Here is a 25781-nt window from a genome sequence, read left to right as displayed (position 1 = left end):
TCATTTATTTTCATATCTTCGATCGTAATAAAATCGTCACCCAAATTTTCGAAATACTCTTAAAGAGTATTGAGAGTTTGCGGTGTACGATATGAAGACATCGATATTTACGATTTTGCGACGATGCACTCGCATTAAACTTAAGTCCTTTTAATTTTATGGTCCATCGTAAAAGCGCACTTTAATCCTTTCGACGAGGAGAGAAAAACTACAGTTGCCCGACAGATGCCCATTTAGGGGATCAAAATCGTTATCTTTCTTTCTTTCTCTTCGGTTGTAACTCTTACTTAGCTTTACTTTACTTTACTTTACTTTACTTTGCTTTGCTTTGCTTTACTTTAATTTTACTTTATTCGCTATTACTTTATTTCGAATAATAAATGTCACTTTTTGTATTTAACCGATTCGTGCAAAAAACAAAAAAAAACGCGAAAGAAAATCATGTTGAAAAAGATTCGAAACGGAATACTCGGTATTTCGATTTGATTTTTCTCACTCGTTAGATATTAATTAATAATTAAATAAATGTAGTGATTATATATATTAGTAATAATTTTGTTCGTTAAGGAAAGGAAAAGAAGAAAAAAGAATAAATGATCGATAGAGAGGAAATATAAAATTATTTCATCTGTGTGTCTCTGATTTTTATTAGAATTATTATTCATTATTGGAACTCGAACCTTGAACCAAGTAATGAATGAACTGAAAAGGTATATAAATGGTATAAAATAAAAATAGATCTGTATAGCTTCGTTTTTACGAAACATTAATTTTTCACAGAAGGGCTAGTAATTCTTCCGTTATCAACACGCTCGTTATTTCCCATCCTAGTATGCATATAGCCTCATTAAGGGAAAAGCTTTAATCTTTCTGTCTCATCAACAAAATTATACCGAATGAATAATCGATTTTCTCTTTATCATGGAAGCTTCTTCTTCTTCTTCTCCTTTTCTTTTTTTTTTGCCGAGTCATCGATGAAAAAATTTGTTCTACGTTCGTTACGATGAAATTGAAAAATAATTTTCTCATAACGTGTTATTCATTTACGAAATTTTTAGATTGATAATGAATTAGAAAAAGTTCAAAGATTAAAAAAGTATTTTCTACTTGGATGATACGAAAACATAATTCTCGAGTAAGATCATAAAAAAAAGAAAAAATGTAAAATCAAATTTGATTACAAATTACATAATATTAACGTCATTTTTTTTATTTTATCTTTATTAACAATACACTATACAATTGCTGTCGATCGATTTTTTTTTTAGTTTCAAATTGATTCCTTCTTTAACATCATGATAAAATACTAGAATTTTATTTTTTTATTTTCTTGGAAAAGGAAACAGTTTAAACTATCTACTTTTGTTTGGATTTTTTTTTTTTTTTTTATTTATTTATTTATCCTGTGGAAAAAAGCGGGGGCTCGTCCGCGATCGTCCACGTCGTTTAAACCGTTTTCTTTTCACGTGTGTGTACACACCATCATACATGCATACATACATATACACACGCACGCACGCACGCTCACGACACACAGAGAGTTCATTTATTTTAAACGATAAATCTCGATATAGATATACAATTAATTAATTATATCTAAAGCTCGTTCAATTCGTTTACAATCAGTCGATGTTTAATAACAATAATTTTATATATAATCAAAGAATAGTGCTAGTTAATTAAAGCGTTTAGAATTTTAAAGAGATAGTCGTACGTTATTATAATTATTAAATAATCATTTTTTTTTCTTTTTCGCATTGTGTAATTATATTCTTTTATTTTTCTTCCATTTTTGTTTTTTTTTTTTTTTCTTTTTCTCTTTCTTACAAGAAATATTTACATATTCAAAACAGTGTTTAATATTAAAACGACGAAAAAAAAGATTTCATATCACTTCTAATCGATATTCGATGGATCAGATCTCAAGTTTTGATCATTTTAATATTATTCGTTTTATTTTCAATTTATACTAATCGTTTATTATATTATTATTATTATTATTATTATTATTCATCTCATTCACACGTTTACAATTTCATTGACTATATAATATCTCTCAAATTATTCCACCACACGCCACTCGTATGGATGTACTTTTTTTCTTTTCGTATGTACAACGTCAAAGAAGAAAAAAAAAAAAAAAAAAAAAAAGAAAAAAGAACATAAACCATCGAATGCATGCTTTGAGTTTTTTTTTCTTTTTTTTTTTTTTCTTCCCTCTCTTCATTTTGTTTATCTTCTTAAAATTATACAGAAACATTCAGTACCGATTCTGTCAGTCCAGCAGTAATTATATCGGTGGGCGTAGATTTTTCTATCTGTAACATTGAAAAATCGAATAGATAATTTTTCTGAGATTAAAATAGAACGAACAATGTGTTTGAACAAATCTGAAATATAAGTCTATTGTTGTTTAAATTCTTAGAATATATGATCTGTGGAGGGTCCCTTCGAAATCCACCGTTGAACATAAAAATGATATAAGAATGTTAAGAATGTAATAATCTTAAATTTGATTTATTACGAATATTATTCCCCTTATGCACATGCGCAGCTTTCGCGGAAAGTCATAGAAACAATATTTATTAAAAGAAATTTGATAGAAGACAATGACTCAGTCAAACGGTGGATTTCGAAGGGAACGGTACACAGATCATATAACTAATAACTACATTAACATTTTTTTTATATATTTTTTTTGTATTCTACTTTCTTTATAAATAACGAATAGAATTAATAATAAGATCGTACAATCTTTATCGGAGATCTATCTTTGCCTTTTATAAAAGTAAAAAGGTATACATGGAAGAGAAAAAATGTTGAGAAAATATAATACATGTTTTAACAAAAGTTATTTTTTTCTTTCTTCTTTATAAATAACGAGCACGAACACTTTTATGGAAGTTCTTCTTTAAATAGGTCAGTAGTAGTAATAGTAGTAGTAGTAGTAGTAGTATAGTAGTTTTTTTCAAGTATAAAAATACGCCAAATCAATGGAAAAATATTTTCTTCCCCGTCGTCTGTCTCTGTGGGAAAATCTTGAAAAAGGGAAAGATTTTATCTGCCATCACTTTACGTCGTTTCTACACTTTCCAATAGTTTGACAATTTCCAATATACGTTTAAATCCTCAAAATGTTATCGAAGAAAAAGAAAGAAATGTAGAGAAATTCAATTCTTACTCTATATACGATTACTTTTATCCCTTTTAGCTATCACCTTTGATAGATTTTCATCGAGTTCGTAAAATTCCGTTACAGTTTTATGTGTACTCGTATTGTGTGTGTGTGTAGTATCTATCCGATAAAGTTATCTAGATTTTATCTCGATCGATATTGATTTCTAATTCCATCAAATGTTACGTTAATTAAAACGTAAAAATAAATAGAAAAAAAAAAATTAAATGGTACGCAGATTTAATGTAAAACCTTGAGAACCGGGATCGTTATTTATGTATTTTCTTTTGAATAAATATAATAAATTATTTTTAAATAATACAAAAAAAAAATATCTAGAGTTAGTTGAGCTAAAGTTTCAAAAAGTCGACTATCGGTACGAGGATTCTTACGAATTGTTAAAAAAGTAAGATTTTTAAATCGAAAATATGAAATATCAATTAGAAACGTTGCAAATATAACTTGCAAAGTTTATTTTCCATCTTTCTATTATTACTTTTTATCAAATGTTCGCATTTATCATATTGCTGGAAATAATTACATTTGTTTACAATAATAATCATTTCATTAAAATGATTCATTATTAAATGAAGAATTTAAATGTATATTGCTCATTAAAAATAATGATATTAAAAATTGCCGTTTTAACGATACAACAAATGTTTCCTCGAAAATAATCAGATATCAAACTAATTGAGAAATTCATTTATTCTAGGACGAAAAAATTTGCACGTTTTTGCATAAATAAGAGAAGGTTTCCAACTTTGAAATTCTGATTTTTTTTTTTTTTAATACAATTTTGAAAGTATATATATCTAGAGTCCATCAATTATGTAAAGGATCATTTTTCGTAGGAGAAAATTCACTTTAAAGGAATAAAATTACCTGTTATATAAGCTGACAGAACATTTTTCCGTTCCTTTCCGATTTAACTGTCTAACCGTATATGATTTAAAAAAAAAAAAAATAAAGGGAATAATTTTCTTTTCATGAAAATTACATCCCGTTCAAAGACCCCTTTTATCGGATAAGAAAAATTTCTGATGAATATAAATGAATTAATTAATTTTTCTTTCTTTATTCAAATTACATATGTCTAATTCGAAGATAAACAAATTAATTGTGGCCCTTTTAAAACCTCCTTGAAATTAATGACGAACATCATATTATAATTTATCCCTTGTAATTCAAATGATAGGAGACAATTACTGCAAGCACACGACGATATTATATACGACAAGAATTTTCCATTAGTTAAAATGAAGCCAATGTTCAACTTGTCTCGACTATCAACCACCCACCTCCCCCAAACTTTCCACCCATCCTGAATCCTCAAAGAAACTCTTCTTACGTTAATTTCCACTACGAATTCGTTTACTCTGTTTTATTCTTTTCTTAAACATTGCCAGCATTTACCAGTTTCTCTCTCTCTCTCTTTCTCTTTCTCTTTATTTCTTTGTCTCTTTCTTCCAGTCGTTTTTATCTCTTACCATTTGCTTTTCACTTTCCATTCTATCGTTTCTTTCTTCCTGTTTATTTCCCTTTTCTTTCTTTCTTTCTATCATTCTTTATCTTTTTCCATTTCCCGTTTCCTTCTTTCTCGTGGATCACGTTGATGACGTACTCTAACGGTAAATAAGTTTTCCAAACTTGAAACATCTTTCGGGGGTAAATACTCAACGAAAGAAAAAGAAAAAGAAACGTAACAGGAAGTTTTAACAGCTGATTTCTAACATCGTTGTCACACGACAATTTTCCAATGAGAACGTTTACCCGAATGACCATGCACAAATTAAATGTACAAAAGAAACGTTCTCTTATGTAATTATAATGGGAAATAAATATTTGTTTTTTTTTTCTCTTATTTTATACTTTATTATCGTTATATATGTATATGGTAAATTGTACATGTATATATGCGTAATCATTTTTAGAAATAATTTTCTAAACTCATGTTCGATCTAATAGTTGCAATTTTTCTAGTATTCTCGTTAATAGTTATTTTCATACGATCGTATAAAAACGTCTTCTATGCATATATTCATGTATTTGTATATATAATATGACTAGTAGAAACGTGCATGCATGTTTTTGTTTTTACGAAATGGTGCATACAACCATCTATGAGGTACTCTAATAAGCCAACCGTACGTTTTCGAGTTACAATAGTTTTGTTCAATAGTTCATCAGAAATCATACAACTGTTATCGACATTTTACAATGCATATATAATAAACTTATTTCAAAATTTAAATACGAGTATTAAAAAAATATATTATTGAATATTATTGATGAAATATTTGAATTTTGAAGCACGTAATTAATTTAACCAATATCATTAAAATAAAATTCTTTATATTAATTTATTATTATGTAATTTATATATATATATATATATATATATATATTGTGTAGGAAATACTAATATTTATTCTATTAAATATTTGATTATTTTAAATATTATACATTATATTAATGGTAATAGTTTTTTTTCGTTTGCTTATCGACATTACATAAAGTGTAAAATACATTGCAGATAAAATTACAAATGTTAATTTTGTAAGATCAAAACATTTACTTTCTCGTCTACTTTTTAAGTAAAGATAGAAAGATAGAAGGGGGAATAAAAAGAGCAAAGTTTTTTTCAATTCTTTTCATTATGATCCATCCCACGTCGTTTGATTTAAATACGTCACCACGTTAACCGCAAATTTATCTCAGGCAAATAAAAAAGAAGAAAAAGAAAGTATTTGATCTTGCCAGCTAGCTAGCTAGCTAGCTGCTCGTTCACGAGAGTTTCGTTAACGTGGATGAAACGATGATAATAAATTCAAAAGTCCTATCTATGCTTTCTTTTTTGTTTTTTGTTACTTCACTTTATTTCAAATAGATCGTAGGAAAAAGTGAATATCATTAACGAAATAAGAACGATCTTGTGATAAAAAATATCAAAGTTTATCATGAAAAGTTCAAAATTAAATAATCACGAATATTCTTATTTAATATTCTTTTTACAAAGATTAATATTAATTTGTTAAAAAATTTGTGTATCATTCAGTGATAACAAAATAATGTTTATCATCGTTTTTATTTAATGTGAATATTGTACAAAACCTAAACTACGTTATCAAAACGTTTTCTCACGATAAAGCGAAAATCACTGAAACTAGGTAAGTTAATAGAGTAATCCAAACTTCCAAAACATTTGCTGATACGACAAGAAGCTAAAAAATCAAGTTACCCTTCGAGATTTCTCTCTTCTTTTTTTTCTTTTTTTTATCTTTTGGTTAAAGTAGAACATTCAGCAGTGTTTTTCACGTACGAGGTACTATCCACGTCGAAAAGAATAAAGAAAATAGAGTATATATATATATACATATGTACGTATATAATATATGTATACGAGAGTATACAAACTATGTGTGAATTGTATGTAATCTTACTCCTTGCAAGATAACAAAATTTTGTATCAAGACGCTAAAGAAAAGAAAAGGAAGAAGATAAAAGCAGAAAAATAGGGAAAGAGAGAGAGAGAGAGAGAGAAAGAAAGTTATCAAAAGTAGTATCGTGGAACCGTGAAAGCCATTGTTAAGAAAAGATACAAGTATGTAAATGAAAAAGTTCGTAATGTTAAAAAAAAAAAGAACTTTTCCCCAGTTGATCAATATACTACAAATAATATCAAAATTATTCTCTTGTAATATTCGAATCCCCTTTCTCAGGTGTAAGGAAAGAACAAGGAACGAAAAAAAAAAAAAAAAACAAAATGTCATTTTAATAAAAACATTTTTAAAAGAAACTTCCTTATGCTTGTGTTAAAACAGTTAAAGTGATTTATAAAGTTTCTTATAGAACAAACACCATCGTATATTTACCAACCAACCACTACCAACACTTATCACCCGATTTATGGTGGTATCGATTCTCAAGAATTTTCTCATTAAAAAAAAGAAAAAAGAAAAAAGAAAAAAAAAAGAAAAATGAATAAACAAGAATGGAAACACGAAAAGTTTCTCATACGTTTAATCATGCGACGATGAAACAATGTCACTGGGATCCAATTAATTCGATAATCTTCACGAAGCTGGATTATACGTACTTAATCGAATTTCGAGAATGCAAGGTAGATATATGGCGGACTGGGTCAGCAGACTATCATCAGATTAATAAAACTCTAACTCGCATACGCTGGGAATAGATGTTCGGCTTACGTCGAATTAAACCAAATCCATTTTGGTCCTTGTTAACGTTCCCATTAATTACTAAACCGAATAAACTGGTTATGCATAATAGTTTCGTATTCGTAACGAAACTTGTATTTGTCTTTGTTCATTCAACGTTGCTTATTTTTAAGTATAATAATATATATATATGTTACCGTTGAAGCCGGAGATCAGTCATTGCTAGTAATTCCTCTACATTCCTTGAAAAGTTTTGGTAAATATTTTTTCTACTAAAAGTGAATAGATTTTAATGAAACTTATATTAAAATAAAGTACACTCTTTTGTTTACGCGTAAAACACCATATCGAGATATAAATTTAGCATGTAAAGTTCATAAAATGTCAGAGAATGCAATACTGTAAATTGTGCATCTTTGCAATTTCTTTGAAAAGTTTCGGCAAATATTTTTTATACTTAGAGCTAGCGAATTCTGATGATTTTTATATTAAATTGAAGTGCACACTTTTAGCTACGCGTAGAGTACCTTTTCGAGGTATAAGTCAATTTGCAAAGATTCATAAAATGGCAAAGAATGCCATGCTGCAAATTTTTCCTACTTTGCCATTTCTTTGTAAAGTTTCGGCAAATATTTTTTATACTAAAAGTGAATAGATTTTACTTATAGATTTTATATGTAGATGTACATTTATATATAGATAATAGATTTTATTTATAGATTTTTTAAAAATCAAAAACAAAACCAAAATTTCTTTTTATCTCGAATAATCGTTATTATAAAAACAACGTAAAATATATACTTTTGTATGTGTGTATTATTATAAATGGATAATATGGTTAGTTTAATCGCATACGAGAAAATTATTATAATTCTCATTTAATTTACATTTAATTTATACATTTGCTTACATTATATGGTAGACATGTTTTTTCTTCTTCTTGCTAGTATTATAGTTACATAATTTTGCAAAAGTGAAACAATTTGAGAAAAAGAGAGAGAGAAAGAGACAAAGAGAATAAATTATATATCTTTTAAATTTACGATCTAAACCTTTTGATTATCGAAAAGAGGATGATAATAATCAATAAGACGTTGAGTAATCTTTGTTACTTAAGAGTCGTCTATTGATAGGAATTACAGTGTTATCGTGTTTATCAAAGTTACGGTACATCACTCGACAAACTCGATGCACAGAGAACAGAAAAGATAATAAACCGAGCTTCTTCTTCGACGTTTTTGCTGCTTTCAAAAATTATCAAAGTATGAAAAAGGCTACCTACCTAGCTAGCTAGCTAACCTAACTGACTAGTCTAAGCTCTTTCCTTCCAACTTTTTTCGTTACTTTTTGAAAGATCGTGCGAAAAAGATAACTCGAGGAAATTTTTTCTTCCTTCTTTTCATTGTTTTTGTATTTTTGTATCATATTCTTTTAGTTCTTTTTCGTATTTCGTATTTTTCACGAACGATTAAATTATCATTTTAATAATCTAATTCGAGTATAGATCAAAAATTTGGTCTGTGTTTCCCCTCCCCCCTCCCCATCCCTGCCTTCCCCTTCCCTACCCTCTTTCCCCATGAAAATCGTTCTAGACCATATCGTCATTTAAATTCTTTGTCAAGATGCCAAATTCGTCGTATCGTCTTACTACACACTGACACAACATTAGATCAGAATTTTATTGCCGAATGAAAATGTTGTTACGTAAGTTGGCACAGTTTGTGACGACGACCCGAATGGTGTACTTTTCTGTATGTGTGCGTATATGTGTGTGTGCATGTTTCTCATCCAAAAATATAGGAACATTCGATGAGAATACATTGAACGCTTTCTCGAAACTTGTAACTGATCGATATCGTTATAAAACTAAATTCCTTCGCCTAATTTTTGTTTCTGCATTTAAAATAACGTTTAAGGAAAAAATATCTAATAATAATGTCGAGAAATATTTTCCTTAAATTATTATCGTCGATTATTGAAAGAGAAGAAAAAAATATTGTTCGTTTTCCCTAGTTGGTTCTTTTTTTCCCCCAACATTTAAAATAATATCGAGGAAAAACACATTTAATACTATTATAATTTCACGAAGTATATTACGAAAGGAAAAAAACTAAAAAAAATTCTTCACTTTGTATAATATCATATTAATTAATGAAAATGTCTCTAAAAACGTATTATAATTTTTTTCTTCTTTTTTTAATTTTTTGTTTGTTTCCATCCATGTATGAAGATTGCTTAAACGGATATGTTTTATTAATTTCGAATTCTCGTTACTCCGAATGAATTAAAATAAATTTCGTATGTTATCAATCTCCCGAATATATATCAAATTATTTATCACTTTTTCTTTATTTTCAAATAAATACTGTTAATTTGATCAAGAAGAACGACGAGAACCCCTCTACTTCCGCGAATGGGAATTAATGATCGTACGATCCGAAAATAATAATAATAATTCGAGGTCGAACGAGAATTCGAGCAAATATAAATCATGCTTTACGGTGACAACGTAAAATAGTCCCTATATATTTATTTTTTTTTTGACTTTTATAAATAGACCACTATATTGAAATTGGTCTCCGTAGGGAAGCAGAAATAACCAAAAGATGGGGAAATTGCACAGCGTGCTATCTATTTATTTCAATCATCACGCAGCACGACTCTCTTTTCTACTACGTTAACTTTTCAAGGAAAGATCAAAACGAGAAGGGTGAAGAGAGGAAACGGCATGGGTGACGGGGAGAGGGGGCAAAGAAGGATAGATAGGATATAGACTTTCTGTCTCTCGCATCGACAAAATCGTTAAACCTTTCAACGAAAGTTGTTCATCTTGACTGAAATTACTCGATCAAACGAAATCGAAAATAATTCTAATCATTTTGTTTTTGTTTTATAAGTTCCTGCTTATATATATATATATATTTTAACCCGTTGTATTGTATAGTTAAATTAAATCGTGAAACTCTTTAGATCCTTACACGTCTCGTATACTTTATAAAAATAATATATAAAAAAATGTATAAATAATTGAGTAATAATATAAATAAAAATATATAAATATCGGTTTCACACATAAAAAATGTGAAATGAAATTGAAATAAATTTAAAAAATATATACGATAGATGGTATAATGTATATTATTAATCAAGTTAATTGTAATGAAAAAGAAAAAAATAAAACAAAAAGAAATCACGAAATCTAAAAATTAGACCTCGACGATAATAGTTAGATTCTCGCGATTGATAACAATGGGCAATGATATATAAAATACTTACAAAATAAAATTAATTATATGAATATATTATTATTAACGCGATTAAATACTTTAGATCTAATTAATTTTCTCCAATAGTGACGAGTGGGTCATCAGCACGTTTTTGCAAATACTAAAATGCATTTCGTAACGCAACGATGCATATTATATCGACTTATTGTTTAAGAGATCACTATGATCTTAAAGAAGTCAGTCAGTCATTCTCTTTTTTTTTCCTTTCTTTCTTTCTTTCTTCTTCTTTTTCTTTTTCTCTTACTTGCACACTTAGGAAGTATTCTTCATTAGAGCAATTCTTATTTTTTTTCTAGTCTTCTCTCTTAGGTTCTCGTCATTCACGAAACTTCGAGGCCGCCCTTATTTTCGCGAAAGAATCAAAAGTAGGCTTTCAGATATCACCGGATTCCTCGTTGTCCTCTTTCTTATGCTTAACTTAACTCTCCCTTGTCTTTGGAATGCTTGTTTCTTCCCCCTTTTCCCCCCTCTTCTTTATCCCCTCGTGTCTGTCTCTTTCACTTCCTTTTTCTTCTTCTTCTTCTTCTTCTTCTTCTTCTTCTTCTTCTTCTTTGTCACTTTAATCGCACGACGATACTCACGCCTACTTATCCAAGAATAATCTTCTCATCTGAAAGTCCCTTCAACAACGTGTCTTATTTCATGTTCAATGATAAATCGTACCTCACCATTTGCCCTTTTGCATCCCACCTAACCTAGTTTTCGAAAGATAAGTCAAAAACGTGCCTAAAGTTTACAACTATAATAACACACACGCACACATACACATACACACCCGTCCCTTTTCTTGTCTACGTAATAAGGTAAGATACTGGTGAGAAAAATATATATCAGATCAAAAGTAAAAGTAGTATCACGAGTTCGTGTTTAATCGTAATATTTTGAAAAATTTGTAGCATATGTACAATATAATTTGTTAAAACTTTTCTATCGAATATCATTTATTATGTGGATATATATTTTTTTATTATTCAACGATTAGTGTAATAACACATTCAAACATAAAAAAAGGATTAAATATTTTTTGATTTAAATTTACGTACATATTCCGTGTAACACGATTAAAAATGATTTGATTTGATTTTAAAATTGATGAATAAATTTGAAGAAAAAAGAAAAAAATCTATTATGTATAAATTATATATGCAAAGTTTTTGTTTTAAGAATTCTGGTAAAAATCATCAAAGAGACTGGTGTTACCTTTACTTTAATGGCTGCGAGAGAGTAGAAATTTTATCGGGAAAGAATTAATATAGAAAAATATACATATATACGACTTTATTACTTACCATGCATATACATCGACGTGATATAAAGCATAATGTATGATAAGAAAAAAGAAAGTAAAAGAAAATGAATATAAGAGTCATAAATATATGAATTTTTATTGTCTTCTTTATATCTTTTTTTTTTTTTTCTGTCTCCAGAATTATGATATCAAATTGATCGAATCGTAGAAAATATGTTCATATGTAGATAGATATTACACATACGTTAACGATTCAATCATAATAAAAAACAGAAATCTAGAAAATGATGATGTTGCTGTGTCATTATGATCAAAGAATAGATATGTTTTTCATTGTGATATGGATAAAATGATAGCTGTATTTCAAAAGAAATACTACAGGAATATTATTATCTACTTGTTATATGTAAATGGTTATCGTTATTATACCACGTTATATAAAAATACGACTGAACATTTTTACCCTTACCAAGCATTACATATCTCGCTTTTAATAATAAAATCAAACGACGTTCGTCGTAGAATTTTTTGTTTTTTCTTTTTTAGAAAAAGTTTCCCTAGTATAATAAACGTTATCTAACGTAAGCGAAAAATTTTTCTATTGTTTCGAGTTAGGAATTAAATGATTAGTAAACAACAAAATATTAACATTGTTATTTTAATTTGTCATGAAATACAAATTTATAGAAAAAGAAAAATATATATATATTTCTTTTTTTGTGTTTTAATTTTTTTTTTTACAATATATAAAATAGAATTTTATATTTTTCAGGTGCAGAATCGATGTCACCTGGATGTCAGACACAGAATTAATTGATAACAATTTCTACACGTTCCCATTGTTTTCACCATTTCATCGTATTACATGTTACACGATAATATAACACGTACGTATAATATGGTGCAACGTAAGCCAATACGTTTTCCAGGTTACTCTGTGTTACCCGGTTACAAATTGAGTCTTCCTGTTGATTGCAAACGAAAGAGAAAATTTAAATGTAATAAATAATCTCCCGTTGAAAAAACATTTTGACAGAGAAATTAGACGTAACTTCTTTAATGGCAATATAATAGTAATAATAATAATAATAATAATAATAATAACAATATTAAATATTGTATTCCGTTTGTTCGCGCGTTAAATTTTACAATCGTTCGTATAACTTTGTTCTTTTTTCCTCTATTTCCTTTCATTACGACAATGATATTGATCCACACACAAAAAAAAAAGAAGAAAAAATAATATTTAAATCAAATATTATATTTTAATTGAGATAAAAATTTTGATATTTCCTTTGCCCTTTTTTTCTTTCTCTCTCTCTCTCTCTCTCTCTCTCTCTCTCTCGTAATATTCCCATCGTTCGAACGTTCATCACATAAGATTAATATAATATTTTACAAAAGCGTTATACATTAATTTTCACTTTTATTTTTTCGTTTTTTTTTTCTTTTTTTTTTTGAAATAACGCTAATTGACATTGTCGATAGTAATAGTCATTTTTCAGAAATTAATGAATCCTTGAAATTGGATCTATTTTTCGAAGAGCTATTGAAACAAGGAACAACCCCTACGGGAAAACAATGTTAATCTAAAAAAAAGAAAGAAAAAAAGAAAGAAGGAAAGAAAGAAAATACGAAAATAAAAGAGAGAAGAGGAAAGTAACGGCATGGGAGGGGGGGAGGGGAGTAGACGGGGAAGAAAAAAAGATTGATAACAGAGAGGAACTATAAGGGGAAAGAAAAAAAAAAAAGATAATGATACCTGTATAATGTTCTGAAAACATACATAAACCTTGTAAACCCCAAGGCTTATAACACATCTTAAAATCCACAATGTTAACGTATAAACACACGCACACGCACACACACACACCCATATACGTGACTCGTGCTATTAATGAACCCAAAAAATAAGGGAGAAATGAAAGATAAACAACAAACAAAATGGGGAAGGAAAATATTTATTATCTTCGAGGCAAACTATCGATTCGTCAAAAAGATAAAACTGGGGGACGGTCAATTTGGCAGCACAAGGGGGGTATTAATAGTAGTAGTGGGAGTAAATATATTCAACAGGGTAATTGTTATGATTCTCCTATGCGGTAATAGTAACCGACTAAAGGGGAAACAAAAATGAGTGAAAAAAGGAAAATAAAATTAGAAGGATAGGGGAGGGAAAAAAAAGACAAGGGTCGAAAAGAAACAGAAAGAGAAAAAGAAAATAAAATAATAAAAAGAAAAAATATAATGGAGTTAAGGTGAAAAGAATAAAGAAAAAACGTTCGAGAGAGAGAGAGAGAGAGAGAGAAATAGAAAAATGTAAGAGTTGCTGGGTAAAAAGGGCAATTTAAAATGTACAACGACATGAGAGAAAGAAAAAGAAGAAGAAAAAGAGGAAGAAAAAAAAAATATAAAGAAATAATAATAATAAAAAAAAAATAAAAATAGAAAGAAGAAGAAGCAGAAGAAGCAGAAGAAGAAATAGAATAGTAGAGAAGAGAAGAGAAGAGAAGAGAAAAGAGAAGAATGGAAAAATGAATTCAGTGCAAAGCTTGTGGACTTTAAGGGACGACGTGGGGTTGGTTGTGGGATGCAACTTTCGAGAGTAATTAGGGCGACAAAGCTGTTTCTGAAAAGCTGCTTGCAGTTCCCTTCCTCCCTCACCCCCTTCCTCTCTTTTCTCTTCTTCTATTCCCTTTATCATAGCCATCACGACTACTTTTCTCTTTTATATTCCCCCCCCCCTATTCCTTTCTCTCTCTCTTTCTCTCTCTCTCTCTTTTTCTATCTTTTTTTATTCTCTCATCGACGTCTTTTTTTTTTTTTTATCGTGATTTCTCGTTACAGACGATGTGTATCCTTTTCTCTTTCTACCTTTTTCATTACAACCGACAATCCCTCCTCCTCCACCTCCTCCTCCTCCTCTTTCTTCTTCTTCTTCCCCGATCATTTTCCACGAACTCGAGTAGAATAATCGATCAAAAACGATTTATACAAAACAACGATTTTGTACTCTTTCGCATCATCATCATCTTCTTCTTTTTTCTTTTTTTTTTGTTTTATGTTTTTTTTCTTTTTCTTTCGTAAAAAAAACCAACCTCGAAAGAAACAAACAGATTTTTTTCTCTCATCTCCCCCCCCCCGTCTTTCTCGTAAGAGATTAATTATCTGAGGAAAAATGTTGACCCGTCCTACCCCCATCCCTTCGCCCTGTAAAAAGTAGAACGGTGAATAACGTTGTTTATCGATCACTATCGATATTTATTATCCTCCCTTTTTTGTCAAAGGGTATGTTTGTTTGTTTGTTTCTTTTTTTTTTTTTTTCATATTTTCAGTTTAGTTTTCAATACCGTCTCGTTGCAACCCTTATTTATTATAAGCTTCCCAACTTTCTCGTATACGTATATGTGCGATATTATGTGTACATACTACGAATGCATTATATATATATATATATATATATATTGAAAACGTTATTTACGCGTGCGTGAATTTTTCCCTTACACACGTATATACCCATATAGGTAAATATTATTTACTTTAGTTTGAACGAAAATGTATACACACACGTGTGTTGTGAAATATATATATATATCGTTACAATTATTATTTACAGAGGTAACACAACATATGCCTATGCGCAAAAAGAGAAAATAATAATAAAATTCGATAACGTAAAAAGGACAAATGTCACGTACGAATATATATATACGGAATTTGATTTTCAATAAAAAAAAATGTTTTAACGAAAAATATAGAATAGGATAAGATAGGTGTAGTGATAATGGTGGTGGGGATGTGTTAATAAAAAAATTGGATTAGATATTGTTAAAATAAATGGTTATTTTGTTTTGTTGCTTTTTTTGTTTTCTTTTTTTCTCCAATTTGAAAATATCAATCGATAATTTCGAATTCGTTAAACGAGTAGAAATATTTCAAAACTTTGATTAATTAAACATTCGAATCACTGGTATTAACCTTACAATAGTTATTTCTCTTGAATAATGTTTCAAAAGGCTTTTTTCCCCTTTTATCTTTTGCGCCCATTTTTATTGTTGAATTTCTCAATCGACGTGATCGTTTTTCTCTTTTTTCTTTGATTGCGAACGGAGGAAATAGGAGGGATGAAAAGACGATAAATTTTTTTATATTCATTCGAGAACGAGTCATAAATAAATGTATATATATATATTTTATGTAAAAAGAAACTTTTCTATAGTTATTCAAAAGAACGTTCTCCTTTCGATATATAGATAGAATATTCATTATTGTTTCTACGATAAAAAAAAAAAAAAATAAAAGAAAAGAAAAGAAAATGTATTAACCATTTCATAGTTTCTTTTTTTCTGCACGCATCATCGATCGTTGGAAAAAATTGTTGAAGGATACGAGAACGACGAGTATATAAAGAATTATCTTCAATAATCTGATAGAACATTTCATATAGGATGATGATTAATGATTTTCGACAATTCAAATTTTATCTAGACGGGATTTGTTCTTCTTGCACATAAGCTATTTCCTTAGGAAGATATACTTTTTCATTGAAATCGTTGAAATATTTCTCAAAGGAATTTTCTAATAACTTTTCGTAGAATTTCGTTTAAACTCTAAAATTAGATTATTCGAACTATTTTCATTATTCGTTTCGAAATAATAGAAAATATTTTGTTCTCCATTTAATTGACTACGATTTCATTTTATATTGATATATATTTAAAAAAAAAAAAAAACATCCCGTTCAAAGTAGAAATATATGCGAAATATTAATAAGTTAAATGTTAACTTTTTGCTTAGAACACCCTATATATCTTCCATAGTTTCAAAGTTTACAAAAATTTCATCATTATTATTCGAAGAACTTGATAAGAATACAAAATTAAACAAAATTCTGTTAATAATTCTGTCAAAGAATACAAAATTAAACAAAATTCTGTCAATTAGGTCAACGTACGGGAACATTATGTCAGAAGAAGTTCTTTGAAGGATAAAAAATTTCGTGTTAATTAGATTCATTTGCATCTTGAATGCTAAAAGACATAAAAAAAAGAAAAAGAAAGAGAAAGAGACAGTGAACATATTTTAAGAATGTTCTCTCTTTTTTTCTTACTCTCAATATTTCAATGGTTATGAAATTAGATTTGAAAAGTTGGCGAATACCAAATTACTATTTCGAGATTGAATAATTCGTTTCACTCTCTTTCTTTTTCTCTCATTCTTTCACTCTTTCTCTTTTTCATTCTCCTATCGAATGGCAAAGTAAAGCTTCCTTCGAAAGTAAGAAGGAAAGTTACGACCGTTCTATTTTATTATTAATTTCGTATCGTTAAATAATATCGTTCTAGAAAATACCGAGACAATACTTATTTCTTATTCTTTTCCATGAAATTTTCAAGAGAACGTTTAAGAACATGTCATCAAATATTTATAAATGTTAAATATTGTATCGTTCAATATTAGTTAATTGAATTTTGCAGACAGATTTCAAATTTGATATTTATAATAATACCTTTCTAACACTTATATTCATTTATTATTACAAATCTGAACAAAATAATCTATATTATTGAACGTATAATCGTATTTTTTTATTCGTTTTAATAACTGATTTGTACAAAGATCGAAATAATGTGTGCGTGTTAAGAAAATATGAAATATGATTAATCATGATAATAAAATATTCGACGGATTTATTATTATTAATTTGGTCAAATATACTTTATCAATGTACTGTGACTGAAAATAAATTTCAATATTATATATATATAATTCTTATTAGTTATAATATATATTAAATTCTTGGTTAGTTGATCATAGTTTCTTGATACTTCGTAAGAAAATAAAAAGAAGAAAAATCGAACGAACGGTCATGACCGAAAAGAAAGCAGCGCAGCCCCTCCATTGAAGGGGTGGAAAAATGTCTTCTGGCACAAACGAGAAGAATAAAAAGAAAAGACAAACCAAAAAATATAGAGGTAGTCAGACAACAACAATAAAAAATCTCACCTCAGTGTCGGTCAGAAACGAATACAAATCGTTGGCCCGTGTTTTGCGACAATTGAGAGAATAAGCAAACTCTTAAAAAAGATAAAAAGATCAAAATAACAAAGAAATAAAAAGGAGAAAGAGAGAGAGAGAGAGTTTCTATCTAAAAGTAGAAATATATCTTCAAGCAACGTCCTTTTTTCTTATTTCTTTTTAGGATAGAAACAACTATTATTTTTTCTTTTCTATCTTTTTCGATTCTTTCTCGTCTCCTGACTTAAAAGTACATTTAACAAAACCTGTAAGAATGATTGGATTTCTTTCTTCCTCCTCCTCCTCCTCCTCCTTTTCCTCCCCCCCCTTCTTTCTTTTTCTCAAACTTGTGTTAGAAAATAAAAATGTGTGTGCGTGTGTGTGTGTTTTGTGTGATTTACTTTAAAAATAAAACTCGCTGGATTATCGTTTAAACTTATACGATAAAGATTGTACCTGTGTTAGGGTTAGAGAGAAGTATGAAAAAAGTTGGATAGCTAAAAATGAAGCAGAAAAAGAAAAAGAAAATAAAAGAGGAAGAATATACATATATATATATATAGTTGAAAAAATATAACGTTCTCGTTGAACAAGTGGAAAAAAGAAAAAGAAAAATATATATAAAAGTAAAAGAAATAATTTCTATTGTGCCAAGGTGTTGAATAATGTGCCATACCACCACCCTCTCCTTCTCCCCGTACCATTGCTATTACAGTTTGATTTTTTTTCTCTCTCTAGTCGGAATAACGAAACAATGTCCCTTTTGTTGGTTGACCGAGTTTTTCAGATTATTATTTTGCTATTTGTATAAAGCATTATCTAAATTCTTCGTTTTACGTAGGAAATTATTGATTTCATTTTTAAAAATTGAATTTTTCCTGGACAAAATTTGATTTTCGTGAAATAGATAAAAATCCTAATCATTCGATAGAATTTCAAATGTTGAGCTTGATTTTATTATATATCAACTCGTGTATTTTCTTCATTTCTTACCAATGTAAGAAAACATTGAAGTAGTACTATGAACGTGACTTGGTTGTTTCCGATGAATACGAAGATATGTAGATCATGATAGATTCTTTCTGAGTTACTGCACAAGAACGAATTCACTGAACTGCGTTAATGCAAATTTCTTAGAAATCCCTTTGCGAGACTTTATCTTCTGCTTCTTCTTTTTCTACTACTTTATCTTTACTAAAAATATCTATTTAACAGACATCATGTAATATTTGTGACAAGAATTTTTTTTCTCCCCCGATGACAGAAATAATATCAAAACTTTTATAATAATCATGGTGAAGAAGGACGGGGAGGGGAGGAAGTCAATATATTTTAAACGTTAAAGAATAAAAGTTAACGAAACACAATTTATTTAACGTAAGAATACGGAATGCTAATATAATAAACGTTTCTGAGAATAACGATATTATAAATAAAAAAAAGTATAATAATGATATATATATATTTAAAATAATTCATAATAATATATCGCGTTATATATAAATTATATCCAATATATTTTTCTTTGAAAATAATATATATAATAAACGTAATATAACGTAAGTAATTATTCATGAATACGCCACAAAAGTTTTGTCAAATAATTATATAGAATTTCGGGTAAGAAAAAAAAAAAGAAAGAAAAAGAAAAGAAATAAGACGGTAACAAAAGACGTATGACCAAAAATAAAAAAAATCTAACATCGTTGCGAGCAATTTGTTCGATTCTACGAAAAAAAATGCAAAAAAAATAAATGGTCGTTACGTTTTGTTTACCGAGGTTAGAATAAAATAACGTTTTTGCGTGGGGGGAGGAGGGAAATATATATATATATATATAGTTTTCTTAGGTTGCAAGTTTAGAGATAGATTAACTTTACGTACAAAGAAGAATGTAAAACACACACACGAACACGTAGTCGTTTACGATAGTCGCCCTTTTTGGAGCCCTAGTGTCCATTTGTCTCCGGCATTTATTCCCTTTGCATATCTTTCAGCACGAGCAACAACTCACCCTCCTTCCCTCTTTCTTCTTCCGTTTGAAAGAAAAGCTTTACGACAGGAGCTTGCTTGGCCCTTGTTTTCCAGTTTCTGCCCTTCCGCTTCTCGTAAATCACTGAAAGTTTTTCTTCTTCGTCTAATATATATATATAATACTTTTTCTCTGTCTTCTTCTTCTTCTTCTTCTTATTCTTCTTCTTTCTGCCAGTAGTGTTCAATATTACGTCAGAGAAATTCGAAACTTCGGTACATCGCTATCCTAGCTTACAGTTGAGTTCTCGTTCAAGTATTATTATAATAATTATTATTATTATATCTTTGGATTCTCTAATGCAACGTTTTGATTTAACTTTTTTCCTCTTCGTTAATGTTTTTTATGAATTTTTATATTTATCTTATATATATATATAGATTTATATTAACGATATGTATGTTACCTCTTTTTATCTAATTTTTTTTTCTAAACTTATTTATCTCGATGCATTTTATTACAAAATATTATATATAATTTATAGAAGACAGAAATTTGTGATAAAAGCTTAAGGAGTGAAAATTATTGGAGGAAAAATAATTAATTTATTTTTATGGATCACAAGAGTTAAATGATCTCATTCGTGTTGTACGTGTTAAAGAATGAAATTTATCAAAAAAATGTGGTGCGCACGTTAGTTCTTCATCATTTTTGAAATATTAGAATATCTAGGCAATTTTAACTTTAACTTGACGTTTTTAGGTATTTTTATATAGTTTCCGAAATTTAAAATAAGAAGAATTGACAGTATAATACGTAAGTACATAATATACAATACATAAGTATACGTAAGTGAGTAACTTGTATTATTATCGTTCCTTCATGCGTGACAAGAAAATCGATAATCTTTAAACGAAACTGTCTCATGCGGATTTCTCTTTCTCTCATACCATTGACTAGCTTTCTCGAACAGACGATATGCACGCCTGAATAAGTTCTTCTTCTTATGTTTCTTATTCCTCTTATTCTTCATAAGTGGAAAACGTCAGCGAGAAATAGAATTTATTTCCTTTATTTTACTACTACTACTACTATTAAATATTTACATACGAAACTGATACAAATGCGTATATGATTGCTAAATTAAAAAATACTAAACTTTCGATACAATTAATAAAACAAATTTTCCATTCATATTTGATGATTTAACCAAATTGTTACGAAAATTTATCCCAAAAATCCTTCAACGATTCGAACATTAAAATAAATTTAATTGAATTCTATCAGAGGATATAAGTATTCAAACGAAAAAGTATTTATCGTTGTCCACAAAAATTTATTTAAACGAATGAGAAGAAAAAAAAGGGGAAAAGAAATAGTCCGAAAATACAAAAAAAAAGAGAAAAAAAAAATAGGATTATCTCGTACATTCGTTTGTTGAAAGCGTTTAAAACAACCGTATGTGATTTTCGAGGAAATAGTTTTTTCCTTCCACCCATCCCCACCCATCTCCCCCTACTATAAAATGAAAACCAATATTTCATTTCCTTCTTATCGCGTCAAGAAGATTCGAATGAAAATCGATGATAGAACGGGGTAAAAAGTTTAAGAGATTGCATTCGTGACAGTGCTTCCAAGCTTTCTCATTCACTATTATCAAACTCATTCTTTAATCGTAAGGAAAAAATCTACCGACTGACTGATGGGGTTAGGGGGTTTTAAAGTGAGGGAAGGGTGGGATCTCTCTCCCCCTAGTTGGCTCGATAGCACGAAAAATGCAGGAAATTGCACTAGCGATGAAACGAGAAGCGTAATTTAGAACAGGCCAGTGCAATCTAGCTTTTATTTTTTTTTTTTTTTTACTAGTAGTACCCTTTCACCCTGGCCTACCCTCTTTAAAAAATGTTCCATCTCTCTCGCACTTACACGCCCTTCTTTGGATAGGCTCACATTTCGAACTTGAAAGTCGAGTACTCGACTACGCCTACTGCGAATACGGAAAAGATAAAAAAAAAAAAAAAAAGAAGTCGCCAAGAAGAGTACAGTGTAGCCAAGACGAAAAATATATTTATCAGTGGTGGAGAAAAAAGAATAAAAAAGAAAGAAAACGTATTCCTTTTTTTTTAATTCTGAAAGATATTCGCTCGAATTGCGCGAGTGTATTTAATGAAATATTATTTTATCGAGATGATACAAATGTTAAATTATTTTATTCGTTGCTGCTTTTAAATCTCAAACTTTATCAAGTATATTTTAATAAGGACGATTAATTGTTATATTTTATGAATATAGTTGTTTAATACTAAAATCATACCACGTAATGTCAAATGACCGCGTCCGGTGATTAGTAAGAATCGTGTAATTTTTTTAAGAATGTGATAAAAATGCTACAAATGTATATTATTCATTTGTAAGTAAAAAAAAAATATATTGTACGTTATCCAATTGAATTAAAATCTCGTTCTATATATATATTTTGTTGTTGTTGTGTAAAGTAGTCATTTGATAGCTCACGGTACTATCGATAAGTTGTTTAATATTATCAAGAATTTTATTTTACAAATTAATTTATTATAATTATATTATAAATAATTATATTATTATAATATAATTATAATTATAGAATTATTATTATTATAAATTAATTTCCGAATGCAATATTAACTAACCTTTTAATTTTCTAAATTTAATTCTCAATATATATTTGCCAATTTATTTGATGAATGAATTTATTGACTTACTCAAAGGATGTCACCGGTGCTTGCGGCTCTGGTAGTTTTCGTAGGTGGACCGGATCTTTGTTGATCTTGTCGTGATCTGCAATAGATTATCTTCCGAAAGGCTTTCCGGAAATTGTCGCTCAAAAAAGCGTAAAGGATGGGGTTGACGCAGCTATTGGTATAAGCCAAAATGTGACTCACTATTTGGATTATAATCGTCACCGACCTCAATGGATACGCATCAAAAGATTTCGTAACCAATATCACCTGTAAACAAATTAACACAATCATATTTTGCGTTAATATTATTTATTCTTTATTCGTACATTTTGTTTTGTTTTTTGTTTTCTTTTTTTTTTATACACAGATCGAATAAGAATTAATCGTATAATTCGAGTAATCCGATGATATTTTAGAAGAAATAAAATTAATGTATCGTACTACACACTTGCGCGCATTATATTTTTCATTTTACTTCTAAATTTACTCTTTTAATAAATTTATTATTAAAATAATTATTAATCACATGAAAATACATACGAATCGATATATTTCCTATTTAATTCGATCTACGATACAACGTATCAAATATTTTTTATCTTTTTTTAATTTTAATTATATAGTATAATATTATAATTATTTATTTAAATTTGAGGAAAATGAGGAAATTTAATTTACCTGAATAGGACACCAACATATAGCAAAAACTCCAACAACTACGAGGACCAATCGTGTTACTCGTCTTCTACCTCGTCGACTTTCGGCACTAACACGTGCCCCACGCCATAATCTGACAAGCATGCAAACGTAAAAGACGCATATCAGCGTCAATGGCAGCAAATAACTCGTTAAGAAGAAGGATAATTGGAAAAATGACCAATCATATTGCGGTAAGATCCGACAGGCCGTCAGATTTTCCGACGACCAGTCTTCCATATCCTGAAACACAAAGTGAATCTACATACATAAGGGTGCAACTTTTGTTAAAGTAAAAGGGCTATAAATTTAAAAAAAAAAAGCAAAAAAAAACAAATGTTCAATATTCCCCATTATATTTTGCAAGCTAATTTTAATCGATTGTTTCATCGAATATATTTACATATAAATACTTATTAACATATTATTAATTATATACAAATATATATATGTTAACGTAAAAGACCGAAATTGGAGAATGTTAACACATACCAATTAAAATATTTGGATTTATTCTTATATAATATAGAAAAAAAAACAACACTTATAATAAAATAATCAATAAGGAATGTAAATACTTATACAATAAGAACAATATCTATCAATGTAATGTGTAAAAATATTTAGTTTGCTTTCTGTCCGATAATATATCATCGTATATCATTTTTAATCAATTGTCATAGAAAACGTGTCTAACATTTTTCTCAAATGTTTGTTTATTTATCTTCGATCTCACAAAATCACCGATCTACCAGTCGTATAACTCAAATATATATATACGACTGACATAGGTAAACAGTAAAAAGACTCAAATTATTTATTTATTTCTTTTTTCCGTAAATACGATAAATCGATTTTTAACCGTAGTGTATTTGGTCAACAAATTAAAAATTGGCCCCAACCAATAAAAAAATAATACGTATAATATGAACGTAATAAAACCAAAAAAAAAAGAGAACAAAAAAGAATAAAAAGAAACTAACATAAAAGGTGTATAAAAATAATACGTATAATATAAACAAAATAAAATGAATAAAAGTAGCTATTATAGAGAATTTTAAAGCAATAGCAAAATAGAGAGAGAGAGGAAGAGAGATAAAGACAAATAGAATATTATCAATATTTATTGAATATATATATTACGTTTGAATAATATCCATCAGCTCGTTTTCTATTAAATGAATTGTTGTTGACTTACCTCGCCGTGAATAACAAGAGCTGGCGTGGATAACGCAAATATAACCGCCCATGCGATTGCAATCGCTAAAATTGCATTATTCTCGGTTCTCCAGGACATAGATGTTATTGGGTGAACTACTGCCAAATACCTGAGAACAGAAAACAGATAAAGAGAAAGAGAGAGAAAATATTAATCGTAAGAGATAAATAAATATATTTAATGTTTTTATTAATAATAATTTAACGAAATATTGTATACTATATAAAATATTATATATGTATATATAATTAGTTATATTATAATTGCATATATATAATAGTATTATATGTAATTGTATATATATATATAATACTAACGAAGTAAAATTTTGTTTCTTTTATTAAAAATATTTCTAACATAAATACTGAACCTATCAACACTTCGTTTATACTTTGTTTTTATCGTGAACGATCAATTGACCACTTTTTTATTATTATTATTATTATTATTATTATTGTCAATAGCAGGAATTAATATCGAAATTAGACTTAATTGAAACACACACACATACACATATTTACGCATATACACGCATTTGTGTACTACCTATATACGTATGGAAAAACGTATAGGATCAAAAAATAATCCTCGTTGGCACGAAACCTGCCCATTTTCATTTTCATTGCTTTAATGCTTTCGTTGATTAAAAAATTGATTGATCGCTCCGCCAGTTTAAAAAAAGGAAAAAAGAAAAACGTGGTATGGTAATATAAGTGTGTATCGCGATACAGAAATAGATTGTGAAAAATTCTTGGACACGTAGCCCATCCAAATGATTTTTCAATGTTCATATCGAGATGTTATGAATGAAAGTCGTAAATTTATTGTTTTAATCAGACATAGAAAAACACCTACGTAATACGTAATGTACATACATACACGCAATTTATACACATATATAAAAATATATATGTAAGTGTATATATCCATTTATGTTTTTCCCAATAGTCCATACTTGATCTCATAAACTCTTTATGACGTAAATATCATTTGCATAGTATATTTAAAGCTTACATTAGAGAGAAAGGGAGAAAGAAAAAAAAATAAAAATAGAAAAATAGTACGAGTGGGAAAAGATTTGTTAACGAGAACGTCATAGAGACACAAAGATGTTTCCGAGCTACATTTTCTTGCATGAAACGAGGAAGTAGAACGAACGCAACTGTACATGTTTTTCACACCTTTCTTTTCTATCTATCTTTTTTTTTTTTTGTCTTCTTCTTCTTCTTTTTCTTTCTTTCTCCAACGAGGGAATACATACATA

At 28.6% G+C, this 25781-nt stretch overlaps 1 protein-coding gene across 3 annotated transcripts in view; it reads right to left on the bottom strand.

The window, feature by feature from the left end:
* Positions 1-2231: 2231 nt before the first annotated feature.
* LOC106791049 (allatostatin-A receptor-like) overlaps positions 2232-25781 on the bottom strand; it is a 32223-nt gene continuing 8673 nt past the window's right edge. The window contains exons 3-6 of one of the 3 annotated variants that reach the window (XM_014756400.1): positions 24497-24626; positions 23281-23559; positions 22624-22869; positions 2232-2318 (exon numbers count right to left, since the gene is read on the bottom strand). In XM_014756400.1, coding sequence (XP_014611886.1) covers positions 22624-22869; positions 23281-23559; positions 24497-24626 — 655 coding nt within the window. In that variant the 3' untranslated portion in view covers positions 2232-2318. Of the gene's footprint in view, positions 2319-22620; positions 22870-23280; positions 23560-24496; positions 24627-25781 lie in introns of those variants that run through there. The other 2 variants (XM_014756402.1, XM_014756401.1) reach the window with 2 other exon arrangements.

This window comes from Polistes canadensis, unplaced genomic scaffold (genome assembly GCF_001313835.1).
Source record: "Polistes canadensis isolate GaletaPanama2010 unplaced genomic scaffold, ASM131383v1 scaffold_281, whole genome shotgun sequence".
Classification (NCBI taxonomy): domain Eukaryota; kingdom Metazoa; phylum Arthropoda; class Insecta; order Hymenoptera; family Vespidae; genus Polistes; species Polistes canadensis.
Note: the sequence above shows the minus strand (reverse complement) of the source record. Positions and strands in the feature narration are given on the sequence as shown.